General features: G+C 37.8%; 1 protein-coding gene across 2 annotated transcripts; it reads left to right on the forward strand.

The window, feature by feature from the left end:
- The first annotated feature begins 270 nt into the window (after positions 1-270).
- Positions 271-6,839, forward strand: LOC137724081 (extra-large guanine nucleotide-binding protein 1-like). Of its 2 annotated transcripts, none has more exons than XM_068463016.1 (8): positions 271-1,782; positions 1,889-2,026; positions 2,121-2,225; positions 2,328-2,495; positions 3,217-3,400; positions 4,947-5,197; positions 5,437-5,600; positions 6,115-6,839. In XM_068463016.1, exons 1-8 carry the CDS (start codon positions 637-639, stop codon positions 6,692-6,694), a joined length of 2,736 nt encoding a protein of 911 aa, XP_068319117.1. In that variant the 5' UTR covers positions 271-636; the 3' UTR covers positions 6,695-6,839. The 2 variants fall into 2 exon arrangements, with proteins under 2 accessions (XP_068319117.1, XP_068319118.1); XM_068463017.1 differs by having other exon boundaries at positions 4,956-5,197.
- The last annotated feature ends 10,875 nt before the right edge of the window (positions 6,840-17,714 follow it).

The raw sequence follows: 17,714 nt of genomic DNA on the forward strand, positions 1-17,714 counted from the left end.
AAATAAGTGGTTTAACTTTGTTTTTAACGAGAATTGAACTCTTCACTTCCAAATAAAAGAGACAAAAAGTGCTCTTACCGCATATCATAGGGACAAAAATACCCCTTCTAGAACCAGAACGATGTCGTGTCATACAGGAATAAGGGAGGACTATAGTTACTTCTGTACGTGTAACTGCAGAGTATCACACCCACTCAGTTTGAAGACTCAGTCGGCCTTGCATTTGTGTGTTGCTATTTGCTTCTCTTGTTGTTTCTGTGAGGAATTTTTCGTAGCAATTTCGTGACATCATCGCTTGGAGAAAAATGAGAAGTCAACGAATTAGTCTTCCTCCAAGTCTGCGTCTCTACACTTGCGACTTCCATCAAAGAGTTTCCTTTTATTTTTCTATTTTACTTATTTATTTGGGGCAAGGTGAGGAGGTTGTTGGAGGGTTTCACGGCAAATTTCCAGAATTTTTCCTTGATGGGTTTGTGAAAATTTTGAATTTTGTTTCCTGGGTTTTGTTTAATCTTCGTTTTTCTTCGTGGGTTTTCGAATTAAAAGGTTAAGATTGGTGGGTTTTTTATTTTTTATTTTTTGTTTTGTTATGGTGTTGGAATCGCTGGTTTTTTGCTGAATTTTGTGAGCTCCGGTATGGCTGCTGTGATGAGAAAACTGAGTTCTGCTATGGCGGCTTCTAGTGGCGGCGACAGGGATGGTGGGGATTTTAGCATGGAGTTGGAGTTTTCGTTTGCCGTGGAGTACAAGGGTCCTCCGGTGGGTTATGATATCCCAAATGCATTTCCTGTTGACATTCGCCACATCCCAACTGCTGCTCCGGTTTCTTCAGCCTCTCTCTTGAACAATTTGTCCCTCCCTGTTATTCATCCGATTGCGAAATCCACCAAGAAACCAAAAGAAGAGACGAAACTTGAAACTGAAGTAAAGTTTGGAAAGGAAATTGTTTCTTCCAATTCAGTAACCCCTGCTGAATTGGAAATTAGCAATGGCGAAAAGGGTGTCTCGACTTTATCAGATAAAGGTGAAATCTCTGGGAAATTGGGGTCTTCTGGCAGTCTGTCTGGAAGTTTGGAGGGTGTGCTTGAATTGCCTGATGATGGTCAAGAAGCTCAAGGCTTTCAGAATTATATGAGCCCCGGTAACTGGGGTTCATCAGAGTCTGGTTCGAGTTCGCGGAGTCTTTCCTCTGAGGTTTTCTCTGGTAGAGAGGAAGCTTATACGGATGCAATTCCTCACCATGTCAAAAGGCCATCAGCTGTGACATTCCGTGATCCTGACTCGAATGACATTGTTCAGGAAGAAGAGTTTGATCTTTCTGAAGGGGAAGAAGATGTGCGAGTGAGGCCAACGATTGAGAGAAGTGGGAAGAAAGGGTCGTGCTATCGATGTGGGAAAGGAAACAGACTCATGGAGAAGGAGGTTTGCATTGTTTGTGGTGCTAAGTTTTGCTATAATTGTGTGCTAAGAGCAATGGGGTCAATGCCGGAGGGAAGGAAATGTGTTACTTGCATTAGTTTTGAAATTGACGAGTCAAGGCGAAGGAAACTGGGCAAGTGTTCTAGGATGCTGAAGCGGCTTCTCACTAAATCGGAAGTTGAACTGATAATGAAGGCCGAGATATCTTGCCAAGCAAATCAACTGCCAGGCAATCTTATTTTTGTGAATGGCGAACCTTTATCGCAGGAAGAGCTGGTTCGATTGCAAAGTTGCCGAAACCCACCAAAAAAGATAAAACCAGGATACTATTGGTACGATAATGTATCTGGTTTTTGGGGAAAGGTAAATTTTGAACTCAGCTCAATTTTTATCAGCTTGTTAATATTGGACCTCTATTTTGTCGTAAATTGCACCTCAATGCGATGATGATTCTTCTTTAAATGAACAGGAAGGGCATAGGCCTTGCCAAATCATTAGCCCCCGGTTGAGTGTGGGAGGCCACATACAACGAAATGCTAGTAACGGGGATACAAATATATTGATTAACAATCGGGAGATCACTAAGTTAGAGGCGTTCATGCTGAAGGTTTTTATACTGGACTGGTTCAAGTTCTTTTGTATATTATATACTTTGAAAAACAAACCACATTGTATTGATGCATTTTGTTTGAATTATGCAGTTGGCTGGAGTGCCATGTGAAGGAAATCTTCACTACTGGGTGAGTGCAGAGGGGGAGTATCAGGAAGAGGGAATGAATCAAGTAAAGGGAAAGATATGGGACAAGGTGTGTACGCGTGTGATGTGCAATAAATTGTGTTCCTTTCCGCCCTTTCCTAATTAATGTTATGATCAAGCATCCCTTAACTGTGGAGTTACTTCTTTACAGGCTACAATAAAGATGGTTTGTAACATCTTGTCTTTGCCATTTCCTTCTGGTTCACCAAATCTTTCCTCTGACGAAGTGAACACCTGGAACACCTTTGAAGAGAAAAAGCTTAACAAAATTGTTCTAGTTGGACATCACAAATCTGGTACAAGCACTATATTTAAACAGGTAAGACATTTGGGGAGGAATAACCCGATTACCCATCACTTAATATTATAAAGGTCAGAACCTAGGTGGTGAGTTTCCTTCCGTAGCTTCAGGGTCAGTAAAATTATTTACCCTACAAAGCTTTAGATGATAGTAATCATTGGTGAAACTTGACAGGGAACTAGTATTGACATGACTTGAAGTTTTCAAGAACTTTTTTTTCTGATTTATTTGGTATATTTATACCTGTAAAAAGTTGACGCCGAGTGCATATCAGAGATGTGTAAACATATATACATGTATGTATGTATGTAAGTATTTTTCTTAATGCACCACTATGTGATGTGTGTGTACTAATAATGTATTAGTGCATCCTCTCGGCAGCAGTGTTCTTCTATTTAATAACCAAGTGCAAACGTGCACACAGATAACTAAACATGACTCTTCTTTTACCACAACAATGTTGTCGTTATATTTTAAGTGACACATTGTTTTTTGTTTCCCTTCCAGATCTGTAAGTCTAGTTTGGTACACTTTTTCTATTGTATTCAATAAACTTTTGGAGGGAAATGTGATAGTAACTTCAACATTTCTCAGTGGGTGGTTGAGTGTCCAGTTTAAAACAGCGCTGCTAGGAATATTGGTTTAAAAGGCACTTAATGAAACCAAACACTTAATTCCAATAAATTTATTCCAAATGATAGCTTTATTTTTTCTGACACTAAGTACTCGCTTATTTTAGGCCAAGTTCTTGTACAATGTTCCTTTCTCTGAAGATGAGCGCCAAAGTATTAAGTTCGTGATCCAGAGCAGATTGTACAGTTATCTTGGTATATTGCTTGAAGGGCGTGAGTGGTTTGAAGAAGAAAGTTTGATTGAGAAGAGAAAAGGAAAAGGACGGCTTTTGGATGAACCTGGCCCTTCAGGTACAAATCGATCTATTCTTTGTTTTCTTCACTCCATTATGTTTATGATCCAGCTTTTTTTTTACATCAAAGGTGAGACCCCCAAGCCGACAAGGCTCCTCGCTTTGCGAGGGTCTTTGCGGTGGGTGTGGGGTGTTGGGGAAACGTCTATCGTATGCAGCCTTACCCTTGCTTTGCAAGAAGGCTGTTTCCACGACTTGAACGTGTGGCCCTTCGGTCACAAAGGAGCACCATACCGTTACGCCAAGGCTCACCCTCAGCCTTTGTACATCAATTTGTAATTTTTATGTTGGATGGCATTTTCACTAAAGTCAGTTGCCCCGTTCCTTTCTAACTGTATGATAAATTAGTTATGTGGATAAATGTAGATGAGATCTGTGACTATTTTTGGTTTGTATAAGAAACACAATTAAGATGGGTTACCCTATCCAGCACGTGGAAGAAAGGCTGTAAATAAACTGTTAACAAGAGATAACTCAAATTCGGTTTAGATCCTTTTGGCAAATAATGATAACAGGGGATGAGTGATAACATTGTTTGAGTTTCTATAGCTTTACCTGTTTGGTCTAGTGAATTATTTGTTATGTGTTTCTCTTAATCATTTGTGCATCTCAGTTGTGAGTGTCGATTTTCAATTAATGAATTGTCCACCCACTTTATTTTGGACCATTGATCTTCTAAACCCGTCTAACAGTGGTTCAAGAAAATGTGTTGTCTTCTATGAATTAGTTATAAAGGAAAAAGAATATTTGTTTCACTGATATCATGAACTACATATAATATGTTATGAGCTACTACTGATAAAATTAGATTTCTGCCTTTCTTGACCTTGAGAGTGCATATGGACATACCCATACAAATGTTAGATTTTGAAATGGTTTCAAGAATACATACATACATACATACATACATACATACATACACACACACACACACACACACATATATATATATATATATATATATATTAGGATTTCAACATTTGTATCTCTATTGAATCCCTCATAACTTTGGGTCCAACTCATGGCGGAGTTTAATACTTGGAATTTCGTTCAGGTTAATGCAATAATTCGTAGAAAGAAGGGATTACAAGACCTTTTGGATGATTAAAAGGAACAAAATAAGATTCAGAAGTGAATGTTGGAAAGTCTGGGAATGCCGTTTCCCTTCACTGCTAAAGCGTTAAAACTTTAGGGTCAACTGACTATGGAGCTTTGACAAAATCATTTTTTTCAATTTGTTATTGTTAGTACTTTCCAGATGTTGGTTTTACAAACTGAAACGTTGGTTGTTTTTTACACATCAATAGTTTGTATAGGATAACAGCTCGTTCCTTTTGGATACATTTAGTGCTTTTCTTATGGGTTACTATCTTTTACTTTCCTGTCAAGTTGATGTATCTTTCTAGTATATGATTGTATTACGTTATCGCTCGGCTTATAAATAACATATTAAAACTTTAAACATCAAGTGAGATACTTGCCTTTTGTATGAATTTATTGCTATCAGTATTTGTCATTATGGAGTTGTGCCTGAAGTTATTCAGTTTACATAGGGAATACAAGCCAGCTTGACGATAAAACAAAATATTCCATTGGTCCAAGACTGAAAGCTTTTTCTGATTGGCTCCTCAAATCTATGGTATCTGGTAATCTGGAAGTCATATTTCCAGCAGCTACCCGTGAATATGCACCATTTGTTGAGGATTTGTGGAAGGATCCTGCTATTCAAGCCACATACGACCGGAGGAATGAAATAGAAATGCTGCCCAGACCAGCTGCATATTTTCTTAATCGGGTGAGATCACGCTCTGTGTTCCTTGTCTTTTAGTTTTAAGCCAATTCACATTCTCAAAGTGCTTCTGCTCATATTTTTTATTTGTTTATTTTTAAATTCCTTTTAGCTTTAGTTCTTTTGAGTTTTCAATTATTCTTTAGGTCGTGGATACATTTAAATATGAACATGGAATGTGGATAATACATGATCACTATATTATATGCGTGTTACTCAGTTCAAATATTTATATTTCTGTGTAGGCTGTTGAGATTTCAAGGACAGATTATGAGCCCACAGACACGGACATCTTGTATGCCGAGGGAATCACCTCATCCAACAGCCTTATGAGCATGGAATTTTCAATTCCCCCATCAGCTGGAAATAGCAATCTGGACCCTCCTTATCAGCATGACCCTTCGTTAAGGTTAGAGTTCCGGATTCATGCATCAAGTAAATTATACTTGAGCAACAAATGCATTAATCTTTCTTCATTGAGTTGGCCAAATATCTTGCTTAATCTGGCTGATTAAATTTATTGTCGACATGCTTTGCCCAATATATAGAAATTGCTGTGCAGTTTTAGATTAGTTATAACTAGGAAAAGTCTTCTTCACTACGTAACACATGGTTAAGATGAAACTTTTATAATACATACACAATAGTCAATGGAATTTTGAGAGTATGCTTTGCCGATAAAGGAAAACACAGGTAAGGAATATAACTGTTTGATGCTAAATGAGCAATAAGTTACTTGAAAATCAATTTCTTTTCCAAGATATGATCTTGAATTCGAAGTTCTAAACCGGTCCTTTTTTATCCAGTTTCTTTGTTGTTGAAACATTTCCTAGTAGTATATTTATATTAAAAAGAAAAACTTGAGCAATTTTATTTGATGGAAAACGGTGTTTTAAAATGCACTGGCATTGTTTTCTTCGCAGGTACCAACTAATTAGAGTGCATCAGAGCACCCTCGGAGGAAACTGCAAGTTGGTTGAGATGTTTGAAGATGTTGATATGGTCGCATTTTGTGTTTCATTGACAGAATACGATGAGTTTTCTACAGATGCTAACGGGGTTTCCATAAACAAGATGATGGCAAGCAAGCAGCTATTTGAAAATATTGTTACCCATCCAGCCTTTGACCAAAAAGGCTTCCTTCTGATACTCAACAAGTATGATCTGCTTGAAGAAAAGATTGACGAAGCCCCTCTCACTCGATGTGAATGGTTTCATGACTTCAATCCGGTAACCAGCCAAAATCCCAGTGGTAGCAATAACAACAGTAATAACCCCACGTTGGCTCACCGAGCCTTTCAATATATTGCAGTGAAGTTCAAAAGACTCTTTCATTCTCTAACAGATAGGAAGCTGTTTGTTTCACTGGTTACAGCGCTAGAGTCTGATACTGTAAATGAAGCTCTTAGATATGCTAGTGAGATTCTAAAATGGGAGGAAGAGGTACCCAGATTAATTCACGAGATCTCTTCCGCTAGCATTGAGGCAAGTTCTTCCGCTTAAATGTCTTTCTGTAAATGCAACCATTGCTGTTTTGCAAATTGTTTATATACATGCACTAGGAAACACAGATATACAGTGAGAAAATAGAGTTCATATTCTTTTTCAAGTTCTGTTTAAACAATGAAAGATCTGTTTTTTCTTTTTCCCCAACGAAGTCCGTAATTTTGCAACACTATCAAGTTGAAGTATTTTAAAATTTAGTTTTTGGTTATACTATTGAAGAAAAGTAAGCAGTAAAGTACATAGAAAAAACTGAAAGCGGCAAAAATGGGACAGGACAAAGGATTAGGTGAGTTGAACTACACGTAAAGGCTTCGTCATCCGCTCAGAGCGGGTAGAACAAACCGAAATTGCCGTTACAGTCTCATGTCATAACTTTTTTCACTGACATTGATTTTTCCAATTGGTATATGCTTGAGATTTGCTTCCAATTTGATGTGATAAAAGATAGCATACAAATTAAACCCTCTTTTTGACAATTGTAGTATAGATATAAGTAGGGATCGTTCTAGGCCGGGGATTATGAGGGATTGCTAATCTAATGAAAATCGACTCAAAGATGTAAAAATATGCTTTAAAAACTTAAACAACTCAAAAGACTCTTAACTAAACTTGTATGACTCAAAACAAACTTCAAAGACTCAAAACTACTTAAAACAATAAAAAAGACTCAATTTCGACTCTAGGACTCAATTTGGACGAAAATATAATTAGTTTTGACTCAAAAGACTCAAAAAGACACTTTTGGACAGATTTGGAACAAGTAAAGGGGATTTGATTTTGGACGAATTTAAAAGAAAAACAAGTAAATTAAAACTTTAAAACAGATTTTGACGAAATTAAGAAAAACCAATGGATGATGGGATAGCCAAGGGATACTTCTCCACACATGATACATTCAAACATAAATTGATTTCCAGTTGCTTTTCCGATAAACCATGAACCTCAACACCCCAGATTAACCGTGACATCACTAATTAACCCTCAGATTTCCCTTAAGTTAGTGGATTGGATGACATCATATGACAACCCAAAGCATTCTTCAAAAGTTCCCTACATAACATCATAATAGAGATACAATCAAAGATCATTACGTTCAATGGAAGTCATAAGTATTGACAAAGCACTTGTAACTATGACATCATGATACTCATGCTAGGAATTTACTTAACATGATTGTGAAAACAACCTTAACTACTTGTGAATATAAGATTGTGACGATTATGTGAAACTCCCTTATATTCTAGCACCAAATTCAAGCATGCAAATTAAGTAGGCCTCCCTAATCGACATACAAGAATAAGTTATCCATCAAACGGTTAAGTAAATTGCATTCACAATTTATGAAATCACAACTGGAATTTATCAATTCATATTATAAACGTAATCATGGTTTCAAAGCATCCCTAGGCTAAAACGAGTTTAGCCTCTCATGTTCATAACAAAAGAAAGGAAAATAGAATTAAACATTGAAAACAAAGATAGATTACACCTAGAAATGTTCCAACACTCCAACTTGAATGCACAAACATCCAAGGCTTCGTCTTTCTTCTCTTCTTCCTTGCTAAGTCACGGCACAAGAGTCTAGGGTGGTTTTGTGGATGATTTTCTGGGTTTTAAATGGATTTAGGAAGGTAGGGTCGTGCAGCAAGGGTTGATGGTGGTGTATGGAGGCTTGGATGAAGGTTTGGAAGTAGGGGAATGGTGGAAAGTTGGATGGAAGGCTGCGGCAAAGGTTGGTTTTCTGAGTGAATCAAGGCCGGTTGTATGGAAGGGTGATTAGGTTTCAATAAGGGTGCGGCATAGGGTATTTATATGGAAGAAAGAATCCTAAGGCTTTATTACTTAGTTTAGGAAATGAATTAACTCCAAAACTTTAAAGAAAAGGAAACACAAAGTCAGAATTTGAAGGAAAAGGGAAGGGAACCTGCGGCATTCAATTGTGATAAGGGGAATGTCATTTATTTCTGAAATTAGGCAAGGACTTTGGAATAGAAAAGGGTATGTGAGTTATGGCTGAGTTTGATATGAAAAAGGAATGTGTTTGAATGCTTTAGAATAGGAAAGAAGGCCCTCCCTTGCACGGTAAGGAAGGGAAACACTAAGGGGATACACGGCAAGGAATTTATGTTGCAAGGAAACTTTGTTTTGTGTCCTAGAATAGACAGAAGTCCTTAATGTTGCTGAACATGGAGTCATTAAGGATTAGGAAAGGTTAAACCAAAATAGGAAACCTTGGCTTAACTTTCCTACTTTAAGTAGGAAACCTTCTTTGACTAGGATTCCTCATTTGATTAGGAATCCTCTTGTGATTAAGAATCCTCTTGTGATTAGGAATCCTCTTGTGATTAGGAATCCTAACTCTTTTAGGTCTTCAATTTCGTCCATTCCTTTTGCTCCAAGCATAAGCTATCCATTCCAAGTCCAATTTTGCTCCAAAAGGCTCCAAAATGCATCTTTTTGCTTCCTTAGCCATATGAACCGAAAAACACACGAAAATGGCTTAAACTACTAAAACAACTATGAATTAATAACATAAATGCACGAAAATAAGCTAAGTAAGTCGCCTAAATATGCTCCTATCACAATTAAAATGTGGAATCTTACCTCCAACATAAGACTCCAAGAACAAGGAAATAATAGAAATGGAATCCCGCCACCAAGCAGGAAACCACAAGCTGGAAGGCAGGTTGCACAAGTCGGCAAATCAAGTCAAAATCTGCGCGCTGCATATCCGATTGCATTCACCACCCAGAAAAGATGAACCATGAAGACCGACTGCAATACAAGAAACCCAAACCAAATTGACGAGCAGAAGCACCAGCAACGAACCATTCACCAAAACCAAGTAGCAAGAAGCAAAGATAGCGAGGAAAAAAGTCTTTCATCTTCGAAAATCTTCATCTTCACACTCAGCTAACTTTGAGGTTTCATTACCTGCTGATTTGATGGTCTTGATCGCCAATGTTAGAGTAGAGGTAGCAGAAGTAGCAGAAGTAGTCATCTTCCGAAAACAAACGACACAGACATTTGGATGGTATCAACAACAGTGGGGCGACGTTAGTGAATGGAGTACTTGTAGTCACATTCACTTCTGAAATGATGTTATTCTCATTATTTCCTCATCCTCAGAGCAATATCTTTCAACACTTCAATACTGCTTGCTGTCATCATTGCCTCGGATGGGAATGGGACAATTTCTTCACCAAACCTTGATGAGCAGGTATCTTCATCGGCCAATACCTCCATAAACACTTTTGTCATCTTCAAGGTCTTCATCCTGTGGCATTACCAGGTGGACTCCCCAGCTTTTATAGTGTAGCAAACGTTTGCTAAGAAAGTCAAAATTGAAACGCACTCTGCACGTAAGAGGTGGCTGTGTCAGACGCTTGATCTCCTTCAGCTCCGTGAACACTTGTGCTGACTCTAACTCAGTTGAACAAAACTCATACATATTACCCCAAATTTGTTCTTCATTGATATGGATCGCGGCTGCAAAACGGAAAGCAAATTTATCCCGCATTTTTTCAACTACATTAGAGCTAACCATGATGCATCGAAGGCATTCAAAATCTTACTAAAGCTGAACCACCTTGGAGCTTCAGTTCCTGGAAATACATTCTCGAATTCAGATTGCAGACGATAGAAAGAGAGAAGCGATCAGCCTCGCCATTCGACAATATAGTTTTCTTTTCGTAACATTGTTAGCATGATTGTTTGAGTCTCTGGCAGTTAGACAAGTCCATCCGGTTAAACATTTGTGCATCTCCACGTTCCAAAATGTTTGACAATTTTGAAATTTTGTCAAGGATACGCAGTCACTGACATCTACTCACCCTACCTTCGGCGGAAGTTCTGGAATTTCCACAAGCCTGTTGCATCCATGCATGTCAAGTATCCTCAAGCTGACAAATTTGGTAATGCATTCGGGAAGAGTAATAAATTGCTTCGTGATACATCAAGTTGATAATGCATCCGGGAAGACTAACAAAATTGCTTCGCGATACATCAAGTTTGAATAAGGTGGACACACAATCAAGAACAGCAAGGAAATTCATTTCTGATAACTCCCTCCTTGTACATTTAATTGCTCAAGACTGGGAAGCGCTAAAGAACGCAACTGTTGTGTGAATCCTTGAGCTAGTTGGGAGCACCAATGGAAGTGGTTGTACACTACATGAAGCTGCAGACGACTTCACCTTATATGGTAATGTAACGAGTTTCGGGCATCCACGGACATGAAGACCAGTTAAAATGTTGCATCTTAATAATGCTGAATGACAGATTTGCAAGTTTTTTTAGTGTTTGTGTAGTGGTAGTATTTGAATCCAAGCGTAAAATGAGATGATTTTCCTTTGTCAGCTTGAGCTTCTTCTTCAAAGTTTTTAGGTTTTATAATGCACAAATTGCACTGAGCTAGCACTCCACTTAAACTCTTCCATTTAAGTGGAGTGTGATTATAGCTTTGAGAGATTTAGGGTTCAACTTGTGAGTTAGAATCAGCAACCAAGGAAGTGGAGACATTTTGTTGATTTGATAGAACTCCGCGACTCTTCAATTGCTTTGAGAAGCTCCGCTGATACCTCTTTTCCTTTTCTGAGCTTGCCATCTATGAAGATTTTATTACCCTTTCGAATCAAGTATTTGTGCAAATGGCCTGTAAAATTGCGTGTATTCTCACCCTTAAAATTCAGAAAGACATCATATGTCCATGAATGAGTAGGAGAGAAAGAGACTCCCTGAGTGGTGATTGAATCCATAATGTTTGATCACATGCCGGATAACTAAACAGGATGAGATGTTGGGATCTAGTCAAAGGCACTCTTGTTGTATATGTATATATATTATTACCAGGCGTCGTGGTTCTTGCTTGGCAATTTGGCATAATATAATATGAAGCAGGTAGCGAAGGAGTTTCCTGCTACCTTTCACTTGAATGCGAATTCAACTAAAAAATACATATTATATCAAGGAAAGCAAACACCTAAACTGTAGAATAAAATAAGCCAATGGTGTTTACCAGTTCAGCTGGAGTTACTTACTGGTGGGGGTGTTGAAAATTTGATAAAGACCTTCCCATTGTGCAATTTTTTATTATAATAGCATCTCTAAAGCAAAGATTTAAATTCTAGAACTCCTAAGCTATTTTTAGTGCAAATTGACCTTCTAAACTTTTTTTTTTGGCAAACTAACCCCATGAACTATTTGAAATTAGCTAATTAACTGCTCGCCGTCAGACTTGATTAAATTTCATCCACTTTGTTGTTAAATTCAATTAAATTCCATGCGGAATTTATTTTCTGTTCATGGCATTATTTATCAATATTTTTGTGTCTACACACCTCAACAAAATACCCAAACTCCGACACCGCCTTGGAATAGCTCGTGCATATCTTCTCCACACTCTCTTCTTTAATTAGAAAACACCATTTCAGACCCTTTACGATAAACCACAATCTTATCGACACATGAGATTTTTAGATGTTTAGCGTATGCCACATCTGTCCATCCCAATTCCAAATTCGCTCCCTGAGCTCATAAATGTGTTTTTATTGGCTATTTTTGTGGAATTCGATATTAAAAGTGTTGTATATTCTCTCATGTATTGATTTACAGGGAAACAGATACATATAACAGCTTGGTGAAAGAGAGGCACATACACCATCCTGGACCCCATAATTAAGGCTGAATAAAAGGAATACAGCAGCCAAAAAACACTTTTCCTGAAATTAAGGAAGACTACAACAGGTTCTAGGGTTACAAGAAAAATACAGTAGATAAAACAGTAGTTTCTAGGGCTCATAACTTCCTGCAATTAAGGGGTTGACTTTGCATTGATTGACACTGATTTAATCACTGGTTTATATTTCCAATACTCTCCCTCAAGCTAGATCAAGGGGATTGATTGATCCAAGCTTGCTCAATAAACGTTGGAATTGAGCCATGGCCAATGCCTTCGTAAAAAGATCCACCGGTTGATCATGGCTTCATATAAACACCGTCTGAATCACCTTGGACTATACTTGGGCTAGAACATAATGACAGTGCACCTCGATGTGTTTGGTGCGTTCATGGAAGACGGGGTTGGAAGCAATATGCATCACTACTTGGTTGTCACACATGATAGATATTTGTGTGTTCTTAGAGATTCCCAAATCACCAAGAAGACCTTTGAGCCATATGAGTTCACAAGCAGTTGATGCCATGCCTCTGTATTCTACCTCGCCACTTGAAAGAGCGATGATAGACTTTTTTTACTTTTCCAAGTGACGAGATTTCCTCACAAAAATGTATAGTAACCTATAGATTTGCAATCAAGGGCATTTTATGCCCAACCAGCGTGTGTGTAGCCCTGAATATTAGTGGAGCCATTGTTTTTCATGAGAATACCATGCCCAATAGAACCTTTAAGATACTGTAGTATTCGTTTAACGACATTAAGACGTTTGATAGTGAGATAATGCATAAATTGGCGCACTAAACTCACACCATGTGTAATGTCAGGACAAATAATCGTGAGATAAATTAAATTTCCCACTAACCTCTAATAGTAGCTAACATATGTGAGGAATTCACCTTCCATGTCCACCTTAAACTTGCAATCCAAGAGAGTTGAGGCTAGTTTACAGTCAAGCATCTCTGAGTCATAAAGGAGATCCATTACATACTTCTGTTGATTTAAAAACAAACCTTTGGAAGATGTGGGCATCTCAATGCTAAGAAAATATTTCAACCTACCAAGGTCTTGGATGGCTAACTATTTATGGGTGGCCTTCTTTGGTAAAGTAATCTCATCTATATTATCACCAGTGATGATAAAATTCTCAACATAAATCAAAACAACTAGTTTTCTAGTTGACCCAATTTGAACAAATAGGGAGGAGTCGACATTACTTCTACTGAACCTTACCTTCTCTAAAATGAAACTTAGTTTTGCATACAATGCACGTGGAGGTTGTTTTAATCCACAAATCGCCTTGTGAAGTTTACAAACTACCCCCTCAATGGAAGCTTGAGGATGTCCTGGAGGTAGTTGCATGTTGAAAATGGTACTAAGTAAAATAACCTGCAATTAAAATTCTATATATGCTTAATTGAGTAGTCAGCAACACTAGTAAACTAAGATCAAATTTGTCACTTAACCAGTAGTGGAAATAATAAATTTAAAAACTAGGTTTACTGAAGTGTTCCTAGTTAACTAATGTCTAGTTTAGTGTAAACACAAACCCTGATGAGCCTAGTTGCATGGACAAATCTATGTCCAAGTCAAGGTAATAGTAAGACATAAATCCAAGAAAAGCAATAATCAACATAGGATGTTTTTGGCCAGAAAAACCCACCTCTGGGATAAAAAACCGGGGACTCTCCACTGAGTCCAATCCAATAATGTAAACAAGATTCTTACAAATTAACCACACAAGTTCAATTCCTAGATCCTAATCTACAGAGCAGTTTGTACCTTTGTGCAATCTTGTCTTACATGAGATAGATTTCTTCAGTCTTCATGACTTGGCAGCTCCTCCTTAGCACTTCACCTTGTGGCACCGAAATCAAATCAACTTATGCAAATGATGTTATGCCTAAGCTGATGTAAATCTGGATTCAATGTCCAGTCAGTTTCACTAGTCAAACACTAGAAAGATGAAACCGACACGAATCTAACAAGAGGTCAGGTTAAAGATTTGAAACTTAGAAAACTTGACCACAAACTTAAAACAAGATCACAATGACAGTGCTACCCTAATATGTAAAGATTTGGGTGTTTAGTGCATGAGTGTGATTTTGTGGCTAGGGTTTTTGATAAGGGACTCAAGAGGCAACTCAAAGCTAAAACAACTCTTTTTCTAAAAATGTAAATCTTCTAGCCAAAAAACAAAAGAACCCTAGATTCAGTATTTAAAAGAGCTTGATATTTCAGACAAGAGAGGGGACCAAAAAGGACATGTGTCTCATGTGCATAAGCAATCTGGAAATATTAAGGGTTGAAAATCCATTTTCAGAAGAAAAAAAAAAAATGTCAGATGGCCCACGTAGGTTGCCTTAAAGTGTGTGCTCGGCTCATGTGAAAGCAACGAGAAGTTTTGACGAGACAAAACCACTAGAGAGAATAAATTTTAAATAATAGCGTGAAATGCATATCTATGAACAAACCTTTGATGTGAGAAGTTAAGCGCTTAAGCTGATATTTCCAGTAGCAAGATCCCAAAATAGAATTTTAACCCTAAAACTAACTAGAGCATGTGCAGAACAGTTTACAAGATTTGACAAGGAAAGCCAAACAATAATCCTAGACTTTTCACACATGTCTTCTTCAAGCTTCCTGTGAAGGAACACATTCTTTACGTCCACTTGAAATAGTGACCAGCCATGGTTAACTACCACATAGAGAATAACTCGAACAATATTCATCTTCACCACTGGAGCGAATGTGTCTTTCTAGTCCTCCCTAAAATTTTGGGTGAAACCACAAGCCACTAATCTAGCTTTATGTCTCTTGAAAGATCCATCTGAATTGAACTTATTTTTGTAAATCTAACAACTGCCAACTGCTTCTTGCCTTGAGGAAGGTTGACAATGCTCCAAGTATTATTTTCATACAGTGCTTTTAATTATTCTTCCATGGCTTGCCACCATTCTTAGTGCAATTGGCTTCCTAAAAATTAGAAGGCTCAATGTGCATTACGATTGCACCAAGGAATGCAGCATGCGATGTTAAACATTCTTGATACGTTAAGACATTTGAGATTGGATGACGGGCTGCAAAGATGACATAATCAATGAATTTTGAGGTGGTTGTCGAGTAAGAGAATGATTTCTTCAAATATAGGGCTGTGGTGCACGAACTCTAGCAACTTCATGAGGTTCATGAGACTAAAATGGTGTTGATCAGATGAATGTGATGAAGATCTCAACTTAGTTTGTGTCTCATTTAGAGAACAATCAGGTGCTATTGTATGCAGAACAGACTGTGAGTCAAGAGTAGTACTGTAATCTTTAGAAGTAGGAGTTGGCAACGAAAAAAGATCAAGTAACAACTCCCCCTGACATGAACCTTTATTCTGCGTGAAATAAGGAGAATCTTCCTCAAGCTTTACATCTCTTAACACAACAACTTTGTTAGTAATAGAACAAAAACACCTATAACCTCTTTGGGTTGAGGAATAACCCATAAAAATACATTTCACAGCCTAGGGTCCAACTTATCATGGTGAGGAGTTTGTAATGAACAAAGCACGTACACTCGAATCCCTTAAATGTGATAAATCAATAGGATGGCCCTTGAGAGTCTCTTAGTGAGATTTGAACTCTAACACTCAACTAAGGAGTCGATTAATGAAATATGCCATAGTGAGGACACCTTGAGACCAAAAACGTTTTGGAATGTTCATATGAATCATGAGTGCACGATTTTTCTTGATATGATCTCTATTTTTTCTCTTGGCAACCCCATTTTGTTAGGGTGTGCCAACACAATTAGTTTGGTGAAGAATGCCATGTGTGCTCAAGTATTGAGTGATGATGCAAGATATATATTCGGTGCCATTATCCGATCTTAGTATTTGAATTTTTGGATCAAATTGAACGATGACAAGATTGTGAAAATCTTAAAACATGTTACCAACCTCATTTTTAAATTTCAATAAACATAGCCGAGTGGTTCTAGAGAAATCATCAACGAACATCACAAAATATTTATTGTCATCAAATGATTCAAGAATGGGACCCCAAAACATCCGAGTGTACAATATCAAAAGGGTTACTAGCTCTAGACAAGGATTGGCAAAATGGAACCTAGCAAATTTTTTTAAAATGACATATATTAGACTTAATATGTGTTTGATACAAGCTAGGGATCAACTTAGACAAAACAGGCTTGGATGGGTGAGCTAGATGTTGATGCCACAAGTGTGGGTCTTGATGATGGTATATCATTTGACACATTAGTAAAGGCCATTTAGGAAAAAGAAAAATTGCACGACAATTTAAGGTTTTGGTGAGATCAAATTTATTATCATCTTCTTGGTGGCTATGTCCTAAAAGATCAAATTGTGAGGTGAGAAAATTGCACGACAATTTAAGGCTTTGGTGATTTTTTCCACGAACATAGGTTGAAATGGGAATGAGGGTACAAAAAGTGCAGTTGACTCAACTTGGTTAGAGATTAAATGAATTTTCCCGCTACCTAAGACTGAGACCCCTTTACCATTAGCAACATAAACTTTGGATGACATGTTTTTAAACTCACTCGAGTTTTGAATTGGATTTATCACATGATTAGTGGCACCCGAATCTACTATCCAACAATCTATTGTAAAACCAGTACTTAGAGCAGTTGTCAAGGTACTGAGAATACTTGAAGTGTCTTCATATGAAACTCCTTCGGCTAGCAATCCAGCAAATTTTCCAAGCAAGGTAGTGTGCTTCTCGGTTCCTATTGTTGATGCTCCTTCACTTTCACCATTTCCTTTTTTTCTTTAAAGATAGGCATCAAACTCGTTCAACAACGTTGTTGGATTGGAAATAAAATCCAACAAGCTGTCAGTGGAAGTGGAGGCAACAATTGTGGCATGATTGACTCTTTAAGATAAGCCTTGAGATGTCTTGAAGGTTCCCTTGCCATCCTTTTTGAATTTTGGTTTCAACTCAAGATGGAAGGCCCATCACTTATCCTTGATATGCCATATTCTCAGAACTCTAATGGTAACACAGTGTTCACACTTCAAATCAGGGGGTTCACCCTTGTAATTTCTTGCGTCAACTAACTTGTGATTTGAGGTGAAGGCTCAAGACTCCTGCATGGCTGCTTTCATGTCTAGGTTCATGACTCACCTCCTAACCTCTTCACATTGAATGGTAGCACACACGTTGGGAAATGAGGGGAGTTCCGAATGTTGGAAATAGTACTTGCACACGAGTAACCAATGTTAAATGAACATGACATAATGGAAAACCTGAAAATACGGTCGAGGCAAGTGTTAGACACTTTATCCTTAAGACAAGTTTACGCCCCACTATGGTG

Source organism: Pyrus communis, unplaced genomic scaffold, assembly GCF_963583255.1.
Source record: "Pyrus communis unplaced genomic scaffold, drPyrComm1.1 SCAFFOLD_19, whole genome shotgun sequence".
Lineage (NCBI taxonomy): Eukaryota > Viridiplantae > Streptophyta > Magnoliopsida > Rosales > Rosaceae > Pyrus > Pyrus communis.

Bases quoted from the DNA above. Each gene is read 5' to 3' on its own strand.
- LOC137724081 (XM_068463016.1), top strand. From the start codon at position 637: ATGGCTGCTGTGATGAGAAAACTGAGTTCTGCTATGGCGGCTTCTAGT. The intron at 2,027-2,120 runs GTTTTTATACTG...TGAATTATGCAG, and splicing joins TAGAGGCGTTCATGCTGAAG to TTGGCTGGAGTGCCATGTGA. The intron at 5,601-6,114 runs GTTAGAGTTCCG...TTTTCTTCGCAG, and splicing joins CAGCATGACCCTTCGTTAAG to GTACCAACTAATTAGAGTGC.